The sequence below is a fragment of the Homarus americanus genome, unplaced genomic scaffold, assembly GCF_018991925.1.
Source record: "Homarus americanus isolate GMGI-L3 unplaced genomic scaffold, GMGI_Hamer_2.0 scaffold6317, whole genome shotgun sequence".
Taxonomy (NCBI): domain Eukaryota; kingdom Metazoa; phylum Arthropoda; class Malacostraca; order Decapoda; family Nephropidae; genus Homarus; species Homarus americanus.
The window spans coordinates 517,739-535,186 of record NW_024730668.1 but is presented as its reverse complement, the minus strand read 5'-3'; the positions used below and the strand labels follow the sequence as shown (position 1 = coordinate 535,186).

The 17,448-nt window shown below is 37.6% G+C and overlaps 1 protein-coding gene across 3 annotated transcripts in view; it reads left to right on the top strand.

The window, feature by feature from the left end:
• Positions 1–14,960, top strand: part of LOC121867151 (proline-rich extensin-like protein EPR1) — a 53,180-nt gene extending 38,220 nt beyond the window's left edge. The window contains exons 8-12 of one of the 3 annotated variants that reach the window (XM_042366903.1): positions 9,465–9,521; positions 10,198–10,350; positions 11,913–11,942; positions 12,075–12,541; positions 13,296–14,960. In XM_042366903.1, the coding sequence (XP_042222837.1) occupies positions 9,465–9,521; positions 10,198–10,350; positions 11,913–11,942; positions 12,075–12,541; positions 13,296–14,526 (1,938 nt within the window). In that variant the 3' untranslated portion in view covers positions 14,527–14,960. Of the gene's footprint in view, positions 1–9,464; positions 9,522–10,197; positions 10,351–11,912; positions 11,943–12,074; positions 12,542–13,277 lie in introns of all 3 variants that reach the window. The other 2 variants (XM_042366902.1, XM_042366904.1) reach the window with 2 other exon arrangements.
• The last annotated feature ends 2,488 nt before the right edge of the window (positions 14,961–17,448 follow it).

The window sequence follows — 17,448 nt, the reverse complement described above, 5'->3', positions numbered from 1 at the left end:
ACTGTGACTGAATGAATATACGTTTTCTCAGAAATAAATATAGAACTGTAATATTTTTGCTGGAATGACGAATATATTACAGTGGAAAAGGAGATAAAATTATGACGAAAACAATGACTTAAGCTTTCTTTCGTTATTCAAAAGATGTTACCGTAATCGCTTTTCGAATGGTTTTCGGTTAAAAAACTGTTGTACTCGTACTGTATTACAATAATATTCTATCCTATCATTAGCCTTATAATCCCACAACTGAAAACCATTCGAAAAGCGATTACGGTAACATCTTTTGAACGAAAGAAAGCGAGTCATTGCTTTCGTCACTTTCCACTGTAATACGTACATCATTTCAGCAAAAATATTACATTTCCATGTTCTCAGAAATAAATGGTAGTTCTGTTGAAACGTAATGTACAGTATTTAATATTCAAATGCAAAAATAGCTATAAAAACAATTAATACACCCATAATGTACTGGCTGGCATCTCGTCCCTGCTTCCGAGTCCAAGGTCACCACTCCTCCCAACTCGCTCCCTCCTCCGCCTCCTCACCGTCACTACTGTCGACAACAAACACAAATGTTTTGTGAATAACTGCACCTCCACTTCCTATGTACAGTACTGAACTGTACTGTGCTGTGCATTTTTACAAACAATAAACATGGCAAGAAAAGCTATTAAACAAATAGAGATAAAAATTTCACTTTACTGTACAGTTCCTATCCTCGGCGACAGGACGGGGGTCATTGGGCTCATCGTCACTCAATTCCATAACGGGTGGTGAAGTGGGGGCGACGGTGGATTCAGCTGCTTCCTCACTGCCGCCACTGATTGGTGTTAAATCTCTCCTTCGGTGATCAAAGATCATGGTGATGGGGAGTTGTCGTCTCTTTCTTTCATTTCTTCCATGATGTTTTTGTATGGAGCGAAAACGTCATCCATCCCTCGCATGAATTTCAGGGCACACACCATGGAGGGGTCCATACTATAGGCCAGATTTTTCAGTGCCTCAATATTCCTGGTCGTCTCCCCCTACTTCTCCAACATTATTTCTTGGTGCTCTTCCTCTTCCTCATCCTCTTTCGCTTCCTCTTCCTTGCCTGAGTCTACTAACTCCTGTAGATCCTCCTCGGTCAGCTCAGTGTCGTGCTCTTCAATTAGCTCCCTAATCTCTTCCTCTGCCATGTCCTGGAAGCCTTCAGCAGCCGCTTTCCTTGCCAGGGTCTTTCTGAATATTTTCATTAAAATCCATCAAAATCATTTTCCTTGTCATCGTCTTAAGCACCAAAACAGCTCCTCCCAGTCTTCTCCTTGAACAGGGCTAGAGGGTACGTGTTTTTCGAATCGTTTTCAATTAAAAAAATGTTACAGCACATGTATATTTTACCTAAGCTGTGCCTGAATGAATATATTCTCAGAAATAAATAGTAGTTTTGCTGAAACGTGATGTATTTCAATGTAAAATAGGATAAAATACATGACGAAAACAAGAGACTTTACTTAACCTTCCGATGTTCAAGATATGTTACTCGTTTTTTTAGTAGTTTTCGGTTAAAATACTCTTATGTTAGTGATATTCTATTCATACTGTGCTTGATATAATACATTCATGGAAATGTAATATTTTTGCAACTACAATGCTGATGTCAACACAAGCGTGGTTACATCGAGACTGACTGAGTGAGGGAGAGCTGTGTGTGTGTGTGTGTGTGTGTGAGTGAGAGGTTGCGGGAGCGGCGATGTCCAGTGTTCGGTGCCGCGCGCGAGTTGACTGGCGCGCGATTTGAATGTACTTCAATTACTTCAATGTACAGAATATTCCTCCGGCGGGGCAATCCGCGTATTTGCAAATCCATGTATTATAAACCCGCGTATGTTAAGGGCCGACTGTGTGTGTGTATATATATATATATATATATATATATATATATATATATATATATATACATACCGTATATATATATATATATATATATATATATATATATATATATATATATATATATATATATATATATATATATATATATATATATATATATATATATATATATATAGAAAATGGGAAATATATACTTTCTATATATATATAGAAAATGGGAAATATCTACTTTCTGGGAAAGTTGGTTATCTACTTATCATAGAAAACGGGAAATTTGTATCATAGAAAATGGGAAAATATCTACTTTCCAGGAAAGTAGATAATCCACTTTTCGGGGAAGTAGATTATCGACTTTTGGGGGAAATATTAATTTTCCAAAGTAGATTATCGTAGAAAATGGGAAATTTGTATCATAGAAAATGGGAAATATTTACTTTCTGGGAAAGTTGGTTTTCTACTTATCATAGAAAACGGGAAATTTGTGTCATAGAAAATGGGAAAATATCTACTTTCCCAAAAAGTAGATTATCGACTTTTTGGGAAATATTACCTAATTTTCCAAAGTAGATTATCATAGAAAACGGGAAATTTGTATCAGAGAAAATGGGAAAATATCTACTTTCCGGGAAAGTTGGTTATCTACTTCCCGAAAAGTAGATTATCTACTTTTCAGGAAAGTAGATAATCGACTTTTTGGGGAAGTAGATATTGACTTTTGGGGAAATATTACCTAATTTTCCAAAGTAGATTATCATAGATAACGGGAAATTTGTAGCATAGAAAATGGGAAAATATCTACTTCCGGGAAAGTTGGTTATCTACTTCCCGAAAAGTAGATTATCTACTTTTCAGGAAAGTAGATTATCGTCTTTTCGGGGAAGTAGGTATCGACTTTTGGGGAAATGTTACCTTATTTTCCGTAGTAGATTATCATAGAAAACGGAAAATTTGTATCACAGAAAATGGAAAATATATTCTTTCTGGGAAAGTTGGTTATCTACTTATCACAGAAAACGGGAAATTTGTATAACAGAAAATGGAAAATATATTCTTTCTGGGAAAGTTGGTTATCTACTTATCACAGAAAACGGGAAATGTGTAATATAGAAAATGGGAAATATCTATTTTCCGGGAAAGTTGGTTATCTACTTTCCCGGAAAGTAGATTATCTATTTTTCGGGATAGTAGATTATCTACTTTTCAGGGAAGTAGATTATCGATTTTTTGGGAAATATTACCTAATTTTCTGAAGTAGATTATTATAGAAAAGGGGAAATTTGTTTCATAGAAAATGTGAAACATCTACTTTCCAGAAAAGTAGATTATCTACTTTTTGGGGAAGTAGAGTATCGACTTTTTGGGAAATATTTCCTAACCAACTTTTCCGGAAGTAGATATTTCCCATTTTCTATGATACAAATTTTCCGTTTTCTATGATAAGTAGCTAACCAACTTTCCCAGAAAGTAGATATTTCCCATTTTCTGTGATACAAATTTCCCGTTTCCTATGATAATCTACTTTGAAAAATAAGGTAATATTTCCCCAAAAGTCGATAATCTACTTCCCCGAAAAGTCGATTATCTACTTTCCTGAAAAGTAACTGCTTCTATAGTATACCTCAACATCAATCCAATCTTTCCCATGACATGAAGGTGCAGGGTTGGAAGTGGAGGGTGTTGACATGTAGAGGGATGGGTGTGGTTGTGGAGGGGCGTGGATGTTGTGGGGTGTGGAGGGCAAGAAACATAGACCAAGGTGATAAAGGTGGCAGCAAACAAGATTTGCTCTCCACTACTGATGAGCCTAACAACATTCCATATATGCAACTCTGAAAAAATTCTGTGGGATGCCATCATCCAATATATACAGAAAGTTGCCTCCATATCTCAATGTGTGATAAACAGTGAATCCTGTATACCCACATATGATATAAAATATAACTCATTTACAAATTAGGCCTTAGGAGCCAATGAAGTAAACTATCCTGAAATGAGTGGTAAAGCCTCCACTTGCCAAGTCAATCATATATTTAATTATTATTAAATTTATATTGCAAATGAAACAGCTGTAACTTTCGTTCGTGGAATAGTACCCTGTCTTCCATGCCATCGGCAGTCACAACAATATCATCCTCAATCCTGACTCCACCAAATCCACGGAAGCGGGCTATTGCCTTGGGAACCAGAAACTGTGCCTGAGCTGGATTAGCCAATGCTTGATCCAAAAGCTGTTGATTAAAAAATAAATAAATAAAAATATCGATGAACTCTACAATGATGAGAAAAATATAAGAAAATTACAATAAATGTAACCCAGCACAGTATTTTGATTAAATGTACAGCCTGGCTACTCCATTAATCTAGCTGTTTTTCTTTAACATTTTTATTAACAATTCCTTCAAGGTTTTCATGTGCTTGAGATCAAATACCAATCCTCAACTTTTCTGAAAATAATTGTGTAATAAGCCCTCATTATATCACCGCTATGAGAATCTTGATTTGCCATTTTTCTTCCATGGTAATTATTGACCTTAACTTTATCTCATGGGAGGTCATTTACAGTATCTTGCCTATCTTGCCTTGTGGTAAAACAATACAGCCTTGAATGCCCTCTTACTAAGTTCTGGATGTGGCTAACTTTGGACCTCATTTTGAATGTTATTTATACAGTATTTATAATTTACTATTGAATTTTAAAACCGATTTTCAATTTAATAGAAATAATATAAAGTCTTGTACCAGAATAAATAATTGCTTCCTACTATAAGTGTACACCGAGCTAACTTAATATCGTAATTATATTTATCTTCCGATGTTCTCCTTACAGTGAAACAAAGTTTATTATGTGTTCCTGGCACAATTGTGTATTATTGTCCATTTAAATTTGGACTTAGGTTTGCTGGGGAAAATTTTAACATATCCAGGGCCGATTCACTAGCAGCGTAAAGTGGCCACTGATTGCCAGTAAGTTTTCGCAAGGTGGAAATAGTTCCCGTTGTCTCTACAATATACCCTGTCATGAAACACAGAGCTGCCAGATATGCAGTATTTCAAGCATCACAAGTGAGAGTGAAGCTGTGAAGATGTAACTAACAATTACTTTTGTTCGTGACAGTGCACACTGGAGAGAAATGATGTTTAGGGTTCCTTTGGACCCTCTACAAATCGATGACCACTTACTGTTACTTTGGCATATACTCTGGCTAAATACATCTGTTTTCAGTTTTTTTGCAAGTGGTAGTTTCCAGAGTGTAGCTGATGATGTTACTAGCTTAAGGCAATGAACTGTGTCAAGAAATATAAAGTGCATTTACTCCAAAATACTACAATAGTAATATTAATAATCATATTATAATTACTAATATATATATATATATATATATATATATATATATATATATATATATATATATATATATATATATATATATATATATATATATATATATATATATATATTTATATATATATATATATATATATATATTATAATATGATTATTAACTTGCCTTGTTCCTTTTTCTAAATCTTGCACTTAACTTCGTAACTGAGGGCACGTCGTATCTTCTTTGGCTTGGGGCGGCTGGGTCCAGGTAATGCAAGGTTTTTCTGTGGTGGGGGGTCCAGCGGATGCCATTGTTGCGAAATTAGCGGGCACAATAGAGCACAGTATACACACAGTGACTGGGAACAACTCGACTGACGCGGGTAGGTCAGCTGCTTCTTCTCTCTGGTGGCAGGGCACGTCATATTACACTAAACCAATCACAGCTAGTGGGGGAGGGCAGTAAGGATGCGTGGTCCAATCACAGTCCCATACGTCATATGACGTCACCGATAGCGCAACAGCGACATACTGCGCAACCTTACTCGTGCCGCTTTCCCCCGCTTATGGTCAAGCATGGGCCGCTTGAATACAAAATGGCGCTGCGCGTCTGGACCTTCAGCCGCTCTCCGCGTAAATGACCAAATTTACCGCGTAATTAAAGCATTTAAATTCTGGCAAGGCACCGCGTAAATGACCAAACGCGTAAACAAAAACCGCTTAAATCCAGACTACAGTAGGCTCTCGCCAATAACGTTTAATAGGTGCCTGAAAAATGCTGTTATTAGCGAAAATGTTATTTGTGTGACATTAAAATACATGTAAAAAGGGTTTATTGGTGCCGCCGCCCCAAGAATTTCACCTAATTTTTCCCATTAGAAACCCTCCTAACACTTTTTGTTAGCTGAAATAAAAAGAATTGTTATTCAATCATCAAAGTAAAGAGTTCGAGTAATATAACACTTAGCTTGGGTGAGTTTTTGAGTTGCTTGGTGTGATGATTGTCCCGTATCTGAGGGCCGCTAAGACTTGCACTGTCTTTCATTCTACAAGCTAACCATTTCACAAGAAAATGCTCTGTTATCACTAACAACCTGTTTCTATCACTTTTATCAGTCATATCTCGCCTTGCATTTCCATCACTTCCGAAATATTTCTTAGCCAGCGCAATACTCTTCTTGGTCTCCTCTAAGTTCCACTTAATATTTCGCACTGTAGACTCAGGACAGTTCAGTTTCCTCACAATATCAATGTTCCGTGCACCACTTTCAATGAGCTCAACAATCTGTTCTTTATCCTTGACCGAGTAGGTACACTTCTTGTGGCTTTGTCTCTTAGCTTTGGGATCTTTTTTCTCATTCACTTTAAAAGTTCCCGGGCAAATCACTCCCTCCACCACCTCCCCTAACCCCCACAGGCAAAAATGTGGAAGCCAGTATTGATCACCGACCCTAGTAACCACTGATTATAGAGATGAAAATCTCACATGGGGCGCAACGCTGTATTACACGGAGCGTGTGTGAGAGTGAGGCGGAGCGGACAACTACGTCATCAACATGGCGGCAAGCAAACGCTATCATTGATGCGCTCGGACACTTCCCGCAAAATCTCCGTTATTCAAGAAAATCCAGACGTTATTATCGAAAATGGGTATCTATTGTAACTTAACGTTATTGTCGAAAACATTATTGTGGAAGTCGTTATTGGCGAGAGCCTACTGTATACTGTATATGATTTATGGTTTACACTAACTCTCTGTGGCAGTGATATAAAATTCAGTAATTGATCAAGTAATTATAAAATCGTTCAAAATTATCAAGCAATAATAATAATAATAATAATAATAATATATACAACTTTTAAATGGCTAAGTGCTATTATACATTTCTTTATATCATAATTATAATGATTGATTTACCTCCAAATGAGAGTTGCACTTTGATATACCCTGTACAGTACTGGTGTATAAATTTTGTTTAAATGTTAACATACTGTATGTGTATTCAGTTAACATCAATAAAAAGATCCCTAAAACATCCCCTTCTGATACCTCTGTAAATCCATTTGACCAGTCCAGGCCTTTCAAGAATTATACTTTAGAGATAGAATATGCATTAATGAAAGAAGAAAATGTACCTATTTTTTAAAACTCAGCTTAGAGACAGATGTAGGCAACTACTTAAGAATTACTGCATAGTGTTAAGAAAGCTATGACATCCAGAGGGGACAGACTGCATCAACACTTAATTCATCATACAAATAGTGACACAAAGAGGCAACCTTACCTAGTCTGCTCCTCAGAACTTCCAGTAAGCAAGATGTGTGCTATTTCTGCTAAACTGCAACAGCAACTTGATGATTGCCAACCTCAAAATGAATCAGATGAAAATGATGGAGAAACAAATGACACACACTTCATACATAATGGTACATATTATGTTACTCAGTATCTTGATGAAGGGATGAGGCTAAGGCTGCTGAAGAAGGGTCATGAACAGTGTGTGTTCTGCCATTTCTGAAACTCATTTGAAGATATCCTATGAAGTTGCAACAAAAAGAATGCCTGGCTTTCAAGTGATACAGAACCTGGAATTGAAGAGTATGGTAGAGTAAGACTTTCAAAGGAGAAATCTGAACAGGTGTTGAATATTGCCTGAAACAGACAAGATGTAAGGATCTAGTCAGAATATTGAACAGGTTTGGGCACAGCATTGGCTGTGTTTCTGAAATTGCTTGTGCTGACAATGAAGAGGCAGATACTCAGATAGTGACTAGGCATATTCAGCCGAGAAGTTTGGATGTACTGATATTGTGGTTCAGTCAAGTGACACATGTTGCTCTTTTATGCTTATATCATCTTCATAAAATACCACAACTTCAAAGCTTATGGAATGAAAAAGGGGGAAATTTTCTCCCTATTCATAGTTTTCTTCAAGAGTTGTTTATGAAATAGGGCTTATGGCCTTAGTGACTGTTACACAGGCATAAGAATAAAACAGCAAAGGCAGCATTTGAGCTCAATGGCATGATTCCTCACCTCTCAGCATTTGAAAATGAAGTATCCCCTACAGTCAGCAGTGAAGTGTACAAAGATGCCATCTATGGTGGCTCTCTATGGACACAAAGACTTTGGTGCTCTATATGTTTTAAGAGCTCATTTATTTTTCTCTACAAAATCTGACTTGTGTGCTTTACCTCCTACTGATGATTCTGCAAAGCAACAAATTTTGAGAAGCTTGTACCAGATTTCAGTTTGCAAGACAGCTTACTTGATTTGTCTTCACCTACTAATTTTGGATGGACATTTACAAATGGAACTCTAAAGCCATTAATGGTGTAAACCCCCAGTGTGTGGCATTAACTTTTTGCAAATGTTTAAAGATTTGTTCATGTAGTAAAGCATCTGTACTGTGTACAATTGCTTGTAATCGTCTTGGAGAACAAGGTAAATGTGGAAGAGTTCATGACTATTCTTCAAGTGATGATATAAAGAAAGATGATTTTAAATGGGTACAGCTTCATGACATGAACTTTTCAACCTGATAACATAAATAAGGGTCGCAAATCATTGTGCAGAATTTGTCACCAGTACCTGTACTTATATACTGGTAGCATTATACTGTTCATACATTGTATATACTTTTGACAATCATATTATGTATTGTATGTGAAAGTTATTGTTTAGTATGAAATTTTCTCTTAACCAATGCCTGTATCTTAATGAAATGTGCACCTTGTTTTTCATATTTTTATATACATGTATACTGTACAATATTTATCTTGATAGCCATTTTTTTTCAATTGAACTATGGTAATTATTTTAGTATTATTTGTATATTTTTGTGAAAATAATAATGAGAGCCAGTCAAGTAAAATAAACAAGACACATTTGTAAATTAAAAGTCAAGCAGAGTCTAATCTAAAAGGAAAACATTTATTGAAAAAGTCTGAATTTACTTTTTGTAACTATTGAAAATCATTGTTTGCTTTATGGTTTACTTATTAAGTAAAAGCATCAATTAATTACTTTATTTATTAGAATTTTTGCATATTACATATTATTTAAGTGCTACTGGATGGGACACGTTAGTCTCGTTTCTGGTATGCTTTACAAATGATATTAAAAAAAAAAAACAATGTTGTGCAAGAGCTTTCACATGTCCACCATTGGTTTTGAAGTTGGAGAAGGACTATACTGTACTATCATAAAATCAACATGAAAATTTTATATCCATCCGGTCATACTTTTCAAAATTTTCAGCATGTGGCCCCCGGACTAAGGTCAACCTTGATGGAAAGGCTAAGGCTTATGTCTAAGGTGACTCAGATGATGGCAGAATTAAAAGAATTCATTCTCTGTAGTTAATTGTGTGATTCTTATTGGTTGAAAATAATGATTTTATTAAAGTATAAATAGAAGAAAAAGGCTGAACATACACAATGAACAGAAATGACATAGATTACATAAGATGACATTGGGATATTTAAAAAAAAAATTCAATACAAACAAGTGGTGAACATGCAAGTTACAGAAACTACAGCAGGGTGGGTCTTGTAGGTCTAGTGCAGCTGTCTAACACCACAGCTGCACATGGATGGGATCTATTCCAAGATGGTGTAGTGTTTCTTTCTCCAAACTGATAGTTGGAGAGGTAATGAAGATCAGAGGGAGGTGATAGGGCCAGTGTACTGAGTGCCTTTTGATAGGCGGTTTATACAGGTATTAGCACGATGACACTGTTGTCCAGGGGGTCTAATGTCACATGGTGTTTTAGCTCACACGGCAGTTCCCAAGTGGTGGTTGTGTGTGTGTTAAAATACTTAGTTATTCAACTGAACATTTCTTTGGTAAAATACATTACAACCAGTAGGAGTCATGACTATGCCTAATGATTTTTTTTTTCAAAATTGAGTATATAAAATGAGATTTTTGTCTATATTTTGTAAAAAAAGTGTTTAAGCTTTACATCACTAACAATTAATATGTTCATTAGTTCAAGGAAGTGAGCAAAGTAGGGCTGGAGAGCAGTTTGTACCGGCCAGGAGGCAGCCTGGCCAACAGCTACCCTCCTGGCCTCTCCCCTCTAGTGCATCCTCCTACCTCAACCTTTGCTCCACCTTCTCACCTGTCTTCTGTGGCACCTAAGGTAAGTTGTAGCTCTAAATTATATATCTTTAGCCTGAAACTTTTTTTTATCATATTTTGCATATTTGTCATCTTTTCCATCTTTAGAACATCTTAGCATAGTAATACTGCACAGTATAGTCTGCATTTACGTGGTCAATTGAACCCGTGGAGGTCCGCATAAAACGAGAAATGCATAAACGAAATAACAGAACATATGGGATTAATTGAAATACAGTAGAGACTGGGCCGACTCCCAAACTCCACTTTTTCCGACACAATACGTACGTTGTAGTAAAAATAACATCTTAATTTTATGATGGTATGCACACACAATTAATATTTAAGAGAAATATCAATAATAGGTTTTTTAACACTTACGTTAGTAGAAAAGATGGCTGTGCACACGGGGACGGGGGGGTTGGTTCCGAGGCAGAGGGCAGATTATTGACCCTCACCTGTATCACTTGTATCACTATCCACCACAGAGGCTTGCAGGGCCTCTTTGTCAAACCCCTCAAAGTCCACTTCCTCACTATCACTGACTTGGGCCGGCTGTGGTGGGTGAAGAACTCGGTAATGTTTTGATGACTGGGCGACCTTGTGCGCACCCTGCCCGTGCCGCTTCCCGCGTAAATGATGAAATTTACCGCGTAATTAAAGCATTTCATTCTGGCAAGGCACCGCGTAAATGACCAAACGCGTAAACAAAAACCGCGTAAATCCAGACTATATTGTACAGGTATAGTAATATTAAAGTGATGTGGCTACCATCGATTTTCACTTACTATTCAAAGGTCCTGGACAAATACCTGTACTGCAACTATTCATAGTTGCTTCTACTAAAAAAGAAGGTCTTGATGTTTAGGCTACAAGTTTGTGTGAGTCTTGCTAAGTGTAATCTTTGAAGACTATTCTTGATCATAATTGTTCAGGCTCTTGTGTATACTGCACTGTATATGTTTTACTACTCAGTGATGTGTAGGAGAAGTACACGTAAGGGTGATACCTGACAATGAGACGTGCTCAATCTACACTTCCCTTGTACACCATGGAATTTAGAAATCAACCCAAGGGCCTGGCCTCACATATCGAAGACAGGTTGAGAATTTGAGATAGGATAGGTATATACCTTATTGTCTGGGGCCCTGTTGAAGGGGATTACCATAGCAGAACACATCTTATACGACAATGAATGAATGACAGTGAATGTAGGGAGGCTATGTGTTTGCTTTGCTCTTAATTTTAGCCACCCAACATTATAGCAGGAAAAGGTTGTTAGGTTGTTATTTGTTAAACTGCATAAAATATATATATATATATATATATATATATATATATATATATATATATATATATATATATATATATATATATATATATATATATATATATATATATATATATATATATATATATATATATATTGGACTATATATGTAATCTTTTTCTTTAATCAAATGATACATGCACTACACTATTGCACTAAAGCTTTTGGAAGCATATTAGTTATTAGTTTAATTATGAAAACTGCATACATGTTTAGTTAAATACATTATTTCAACACATTTTTTTTCTCCACAGATTGGTGAACCAAGTCAACGCAAACCAGTGGTTAGTGTTTTCCTGTAAATTTTCTCAGATTTGTTTTATATTTGTCAGAAGTCTTATTTGTTGAAGATTTAATATAAACAATGCACATTTTAATCTTAAATTGCCTAAATATTGTTTGTTTCTTCCTTGTAGAAGACGGGTCGTTGGAATGCAATGCATGTGCGCATTGCTTGGGAAATCTATTACCACCAACAGAAACAGACACCAGAGAAGCCTGGTGCAAAACTTGGAGGTCCAGATCCTTTTCGACCTCCATCGGGACCTGGTGTGGGAGGTCCTGCCCCTGGGGCACCAATATTTCCCACCTTACCCCGACCACCTGATTTGGGACCTTCTTTATTGGCTGGGCCGGGGCCTTCACACCGCTATGATTCTCCTCTGCTAAGCCATGCCCACCTCACACCCTCTGTGCCTGGCCTTGGTGGTACAAGGTATCCTGGAGGAGGACCACCTGGACCTTCCCCTTCAGCAGCAGCATTCCACCACGGGGGTGTGACTCCAACATCTATACCAGGGCCTCCGCCCGGCTCAATGTTCTCTAGAGAAACATTGCCACCAGGACTTACTGTACCACAACCCACACCTCATGATGCATGGAGGTAAGTCTACTTTTCATGGTTAATGCTAAATAATATAGAAGGGTTATGTCAGAACTTAATCTTTGTCTTGTATGAACTTTTTGATGCCGTTTTAACCACTAACTGGCAAATTATTATATTTTTTTCATTGTACAAAACTTATTGGCTTGAAAAGGGCTCATAAAACGTATTTGATATATAGGGTGGCTCTTAGTTTACAAGAACAGTAATGGATATATTATCTAAAAGTCTTGCACAGCCTATGACTTGCCATGCCTAAAGCTTTAAGCCAGCTACAGTAGACCCTCAATGTAAAGTATTGTGAGAGTGAGATGGAATTATTGTACTGTACTGTACCATGAAATAACAAGTCCCTATATTGTACCTGTATATGAATCTGGGAGAAATCTAAAATCCTACATTGTTCAATTATTGGTAATTAATATTTCTGTATGACCAGTAAATATCTTGGTTATTGTTTGCTTGTTCTGGTGTTTACTAATTTTGCTTTTTTATTTGGTATAATTATCTCCTGAATAGAATTAGGTAATGAGAGACCATGTTTTATATAGGTAACATTGGCAGGAAACCTAGTTGAGTAACCAAGTTAACACTAGTTACATGTATTACACTTTGACTTGATTAGTCTCAAACACCTTTTTTCTTTTAGAGGTTGGTAAACTACCATTTATGAATTTTTTATGTATAATCTATTTTGACTTTCTCCTATAAAAAGGACATTTATAACTGAAAGCAGACATGTTCATCCACACAGGTTACGTGCTCCAACACCCTATGGTGGTCCTTGGCCTGTTAAACCTGATGCTGCCATGTATGAAAGAGAACGTCGTGAAGAAGAGAGACAGAATCGGGAACGTGAGGAAAGAGAACGTAGAGATAGAGAAGAACGGGAGAAAAGGGAACGAGAAGAACGAGAAAGAAGAGAACGTGAAGAAAGAAGAGAACGAGAAGAACGAGAAAGAGAACGCGAGCGACGTGCTGAAATTGATAAGGATCGGGTAGCTCGTGCCTTGGATGCTAGTCACGACCGTGCTGTACCCCGTAGAGATAGTTCACGGTCCCCACTTCGCCCTGATCATAAAGAACAGCCTCCCTCACATATTTCTAATCAGTTGCCACTTCCATCATCAAGTATGAAAACAGAAGGAAGACCAGATTCCCGACCTGGCTCAAGACCAGGATCTAGAACACTGGATCCACGTATTAAGTTAGAAGGTAAAGACGAGGTGATGATTGTTGGTGGAAAAGAAGCACCTCCTCGACACTTAACACATGGTGTTCCACCATCTGTTTTACAACCACCAGTATCTGTGGGGATGTTGCCACCACACTCTTTGGCTGTAACTATGGCCACCACCTCCGCTAATTCGGCCCTGGAACGTGTTCGTTTGTTAGGCCCTTCAGCATATGGAGGTGGTCCCTCACATCTGGCAGCATGGGCAGACCCCTTCCGTGATTATCGGTCTGCCCAAGAACAAATGTCTGCAGTAAGAGCTCATGACCTAGCAGCCCGTGATGCATTAATAAGGGAGTCTTTACGTGACCCAAGAATGAGCCTTCGAGAAGAACAGATGTTACATGCTAATCCTCTATCATCATTGATACTAAGTGAACGTTATAGAGAACAGCATCACCAGCAGCAGCAGGCAGCTGCAGCTAGGGAACTTTTTGAGCGTAGTCACCTAGCAGTTGGAGTTCCAAGTGGACTCTACCCACCTACATCAGCATTACTTCCACCTCATCATCCCTCAGTTTCACATATGGCATCATCATTGCTGAAAGGTGGTCCTCCACTGGGTCCTGGGCCCCCTGGCATGCATCCGCCTGGTCTAGGATCTATGCACGGGCCTTCACATCCAGGTGCTCCAGGTCACCCTCAACCACCACCCCTTGGACCTGGTTTGCCTCCGCCTCTCATCCCCTCCATGCGTGGCTCCTCGCCGGCTCACCCACGGCCCCCGGATAAAAAGGATGACCCACGCTGACTCTAGTCATCCCTAGGCCACACCAGGCCTCAGGTGGTGTCCAGCAAATGCTAGAGCCTAGGTATAAGTCTGGGCTATGCTGGGCCACCTGCTGCTGCTGCTGCTGCTGCTGCTAGAAGCACCTCTACCGAGGGTGGTGCAGGGCGGGCGGCCCACAAGGCCACAGTACAGCCCCAAGGGTTAACTGTGGTCAACGTGTCTTTCATGATGATCAGGCTGTGGATTGTAACACAAGTTTTGTACCATACCTGTACAGTACGGTGGTCCAGGGCCACAACCTCCATTGTCCTTTTATTTAACATTTTGTAGATACTCATTGTTTTTCCTAAAGTATTTTGTAGAGAAATTAAATTAATATTGACTTGACGGAAATGATCTGATGCAGACTGACAATGACATTTGTTAAACTGTTTCTAAATACAGGAGTTTGTTAACAAATTATTATCTTTATTCCTTCTTTGTGGTTGGGAAGACTTGTTTCTGCAAGCAAGAAAACTGCTACATCAAGCCAAAAAGAAACCAGTGAGGAAAACACAGTATGTTAAGTTAATTTGAAAATAAAAGTGGGTTTCATTGGCCTGACAGCCAGTTTGGGATAATGTGGATAGAACACACTACAGTATTTACCAAGTCTTCAGTACTCAGAAGCCAACACTGCATTCAACTGCCTTCACTTCTCCAAATTTAAGGTATTACAGGTAGGACTTATACTGTACTGTAGTCTGTACACTCAAATCTTGCAACTGAGGCTTAGAGTCAGTTTGTAGCAAGGCAGTAGTTGATTAGCTGGCAGACAAACACATGAAAAGTCACTACAGTTCTGTAGTATTTTAATCTTGTATTTTTTTTTCTGATATTTTTGGGATACAGGGTATTATCTATTCTGGGTTGAACTCTGATAATTTCTGTATGCTGGGGAGCAGAAATAAAGCTTGGGAAATGAACTGGTAACAAATATCTTGAAGAGAACAAGAACATGATGAACGAGATCTGAGGCAAACTCCTCCTTGCCATGTGATGTCACACAGCTTTGTGGAGAATGTCTCTGAAATCTATAATATTTTTCTTGTTCTCTTCAAGATATTAATGTTACCAGTGTGTTTCACATGTTAATTTTTGCTTCCCCAAGTGTAGAAATTATAACAGATCAACACAGAATAGTTATTATCCTTTAAAATATAATATAAATAAGACATTAAATACAATATTAAAGTACTGTACAGCAATGACTTTTACAATGTCAGTGCCAGACAATCAGCTGCCTTGCTACAAACTGAGGCTAAGCCTCAATTGCAAAGTTTGTGTGAACAAACTATTGTATCTCCTCAGCTACTACACCCCTGGCTCATTTAGAATGGTTTAATAAATGTGCTATTCTGGATATTTTACACCTAATTCAGTGTTGAACCTTACCAATCCAATGTCAAGTGATGAGATTTTTCTAGTGAACATAATTTATCACATTTATTCTATATACAGCAATTACAATTACAGTACAGGTATATCCACATTTTTGTACATAGTTACAATTATATCCTTTGCAATATCTACATTTACTCTAATTAATTCACTAATTTAAGATTACTTAGCCATAACCTCCCAGCTATCTGCTTCCTGAGACAGGGGATCTGCCAAATCAAAGTGAATCATTGCTTAAACAGCTATTGGGTTGACTGTGCTCTGATTTATGCAGTAAAAATTCCAGCTCTCAATGCAAAGTTTGCAAAGTGGTACACCAAGACAAATCCTGGAGCTGGTTTGCTTCAAGATGAGAACACTCTGGTCATAAAACTGGAACTCAAACCTCCCCATATTTTCCCTGGCTGGCTTACAGTCAACATGATTCCTGTTCTTCTTATAAAATTTATGAAGCTACAGGACTTATAAAGGTTGCTCTCATTTATGCCAGGGGTTGCATCCTTAGAAAAGACCAGCATAAGTGAAACCAGTGTACTGCATATGAATTCAAGTTCCATAATAAAAGAAGGGTTACATTCCCAGCCAAATCCCCCTGTTGATGATATTTCTGTATGCAGTAAGTTATCAAGCATATGCTAATGTCAATTTTATAACATGTAAATACATGGCAATATAAATTGAAGGAACATTATGTATATACTCACCAATATACTTTGGTGTTTTCTATGCAAGGTGGTACTGGCTTAAAAATGGTGTAGGGACATTAAGGTCATCATTAAATAGTGGCAGGGTCTCCAAATAGTAGAACATGTTTACATACAACAAACTCCAGGTGTATTCTGGTGGGCAAAATGTTTTCCCACAATCCATTGCAGCATTACACAATGGAAAGATTGAATGTGCATTGAACCATAGCCCAGTATATAAGAAAGTTTGGAAGTCAAAATTAAACCATGGAAGTGTGAATCTGGTTCTTGCAAAACCTGCATCAATGTGGGTGACTTGTATACAGTACTTTTTCTATTTGGCAATGTTGGTTTATGTCACACACACTCCTTTAAAGTTCTTACAAATACCGTACCTTAAATTATTATGTTTTGTTCCAGTTTTCGATATTACAGTACAATACTGAATGTTTTAACTTTACGTAGGTTGAAATTCAGAGGTTAAATAGCTCTGCAACATGATACTGGTAGCCTGACTGATTTGTATTTCTTTCTCTGCTAGGTACAAGGAGTCCTTGTTATTCATATGGGTTTCATTGCTAAAAGTTCATTCGTGTTACGATTATAATGCAGAAATTTTTAAATATAAATCAATATAATAATGGGGGGGAAGAGTTAAGTTTCAAGCTGGTCAAGTTATGTTACTGTACATTTTTGGGTTAAAGTGACATCTCTATTGGCCGGAATAATTTGTGCAGAGCTCTTCCGGGAAAAATCTCAATCCCTGGAATTTTTCCGGGTACAGTACTGGGAAAAGTTTCTGAGAGTCTAAACTACA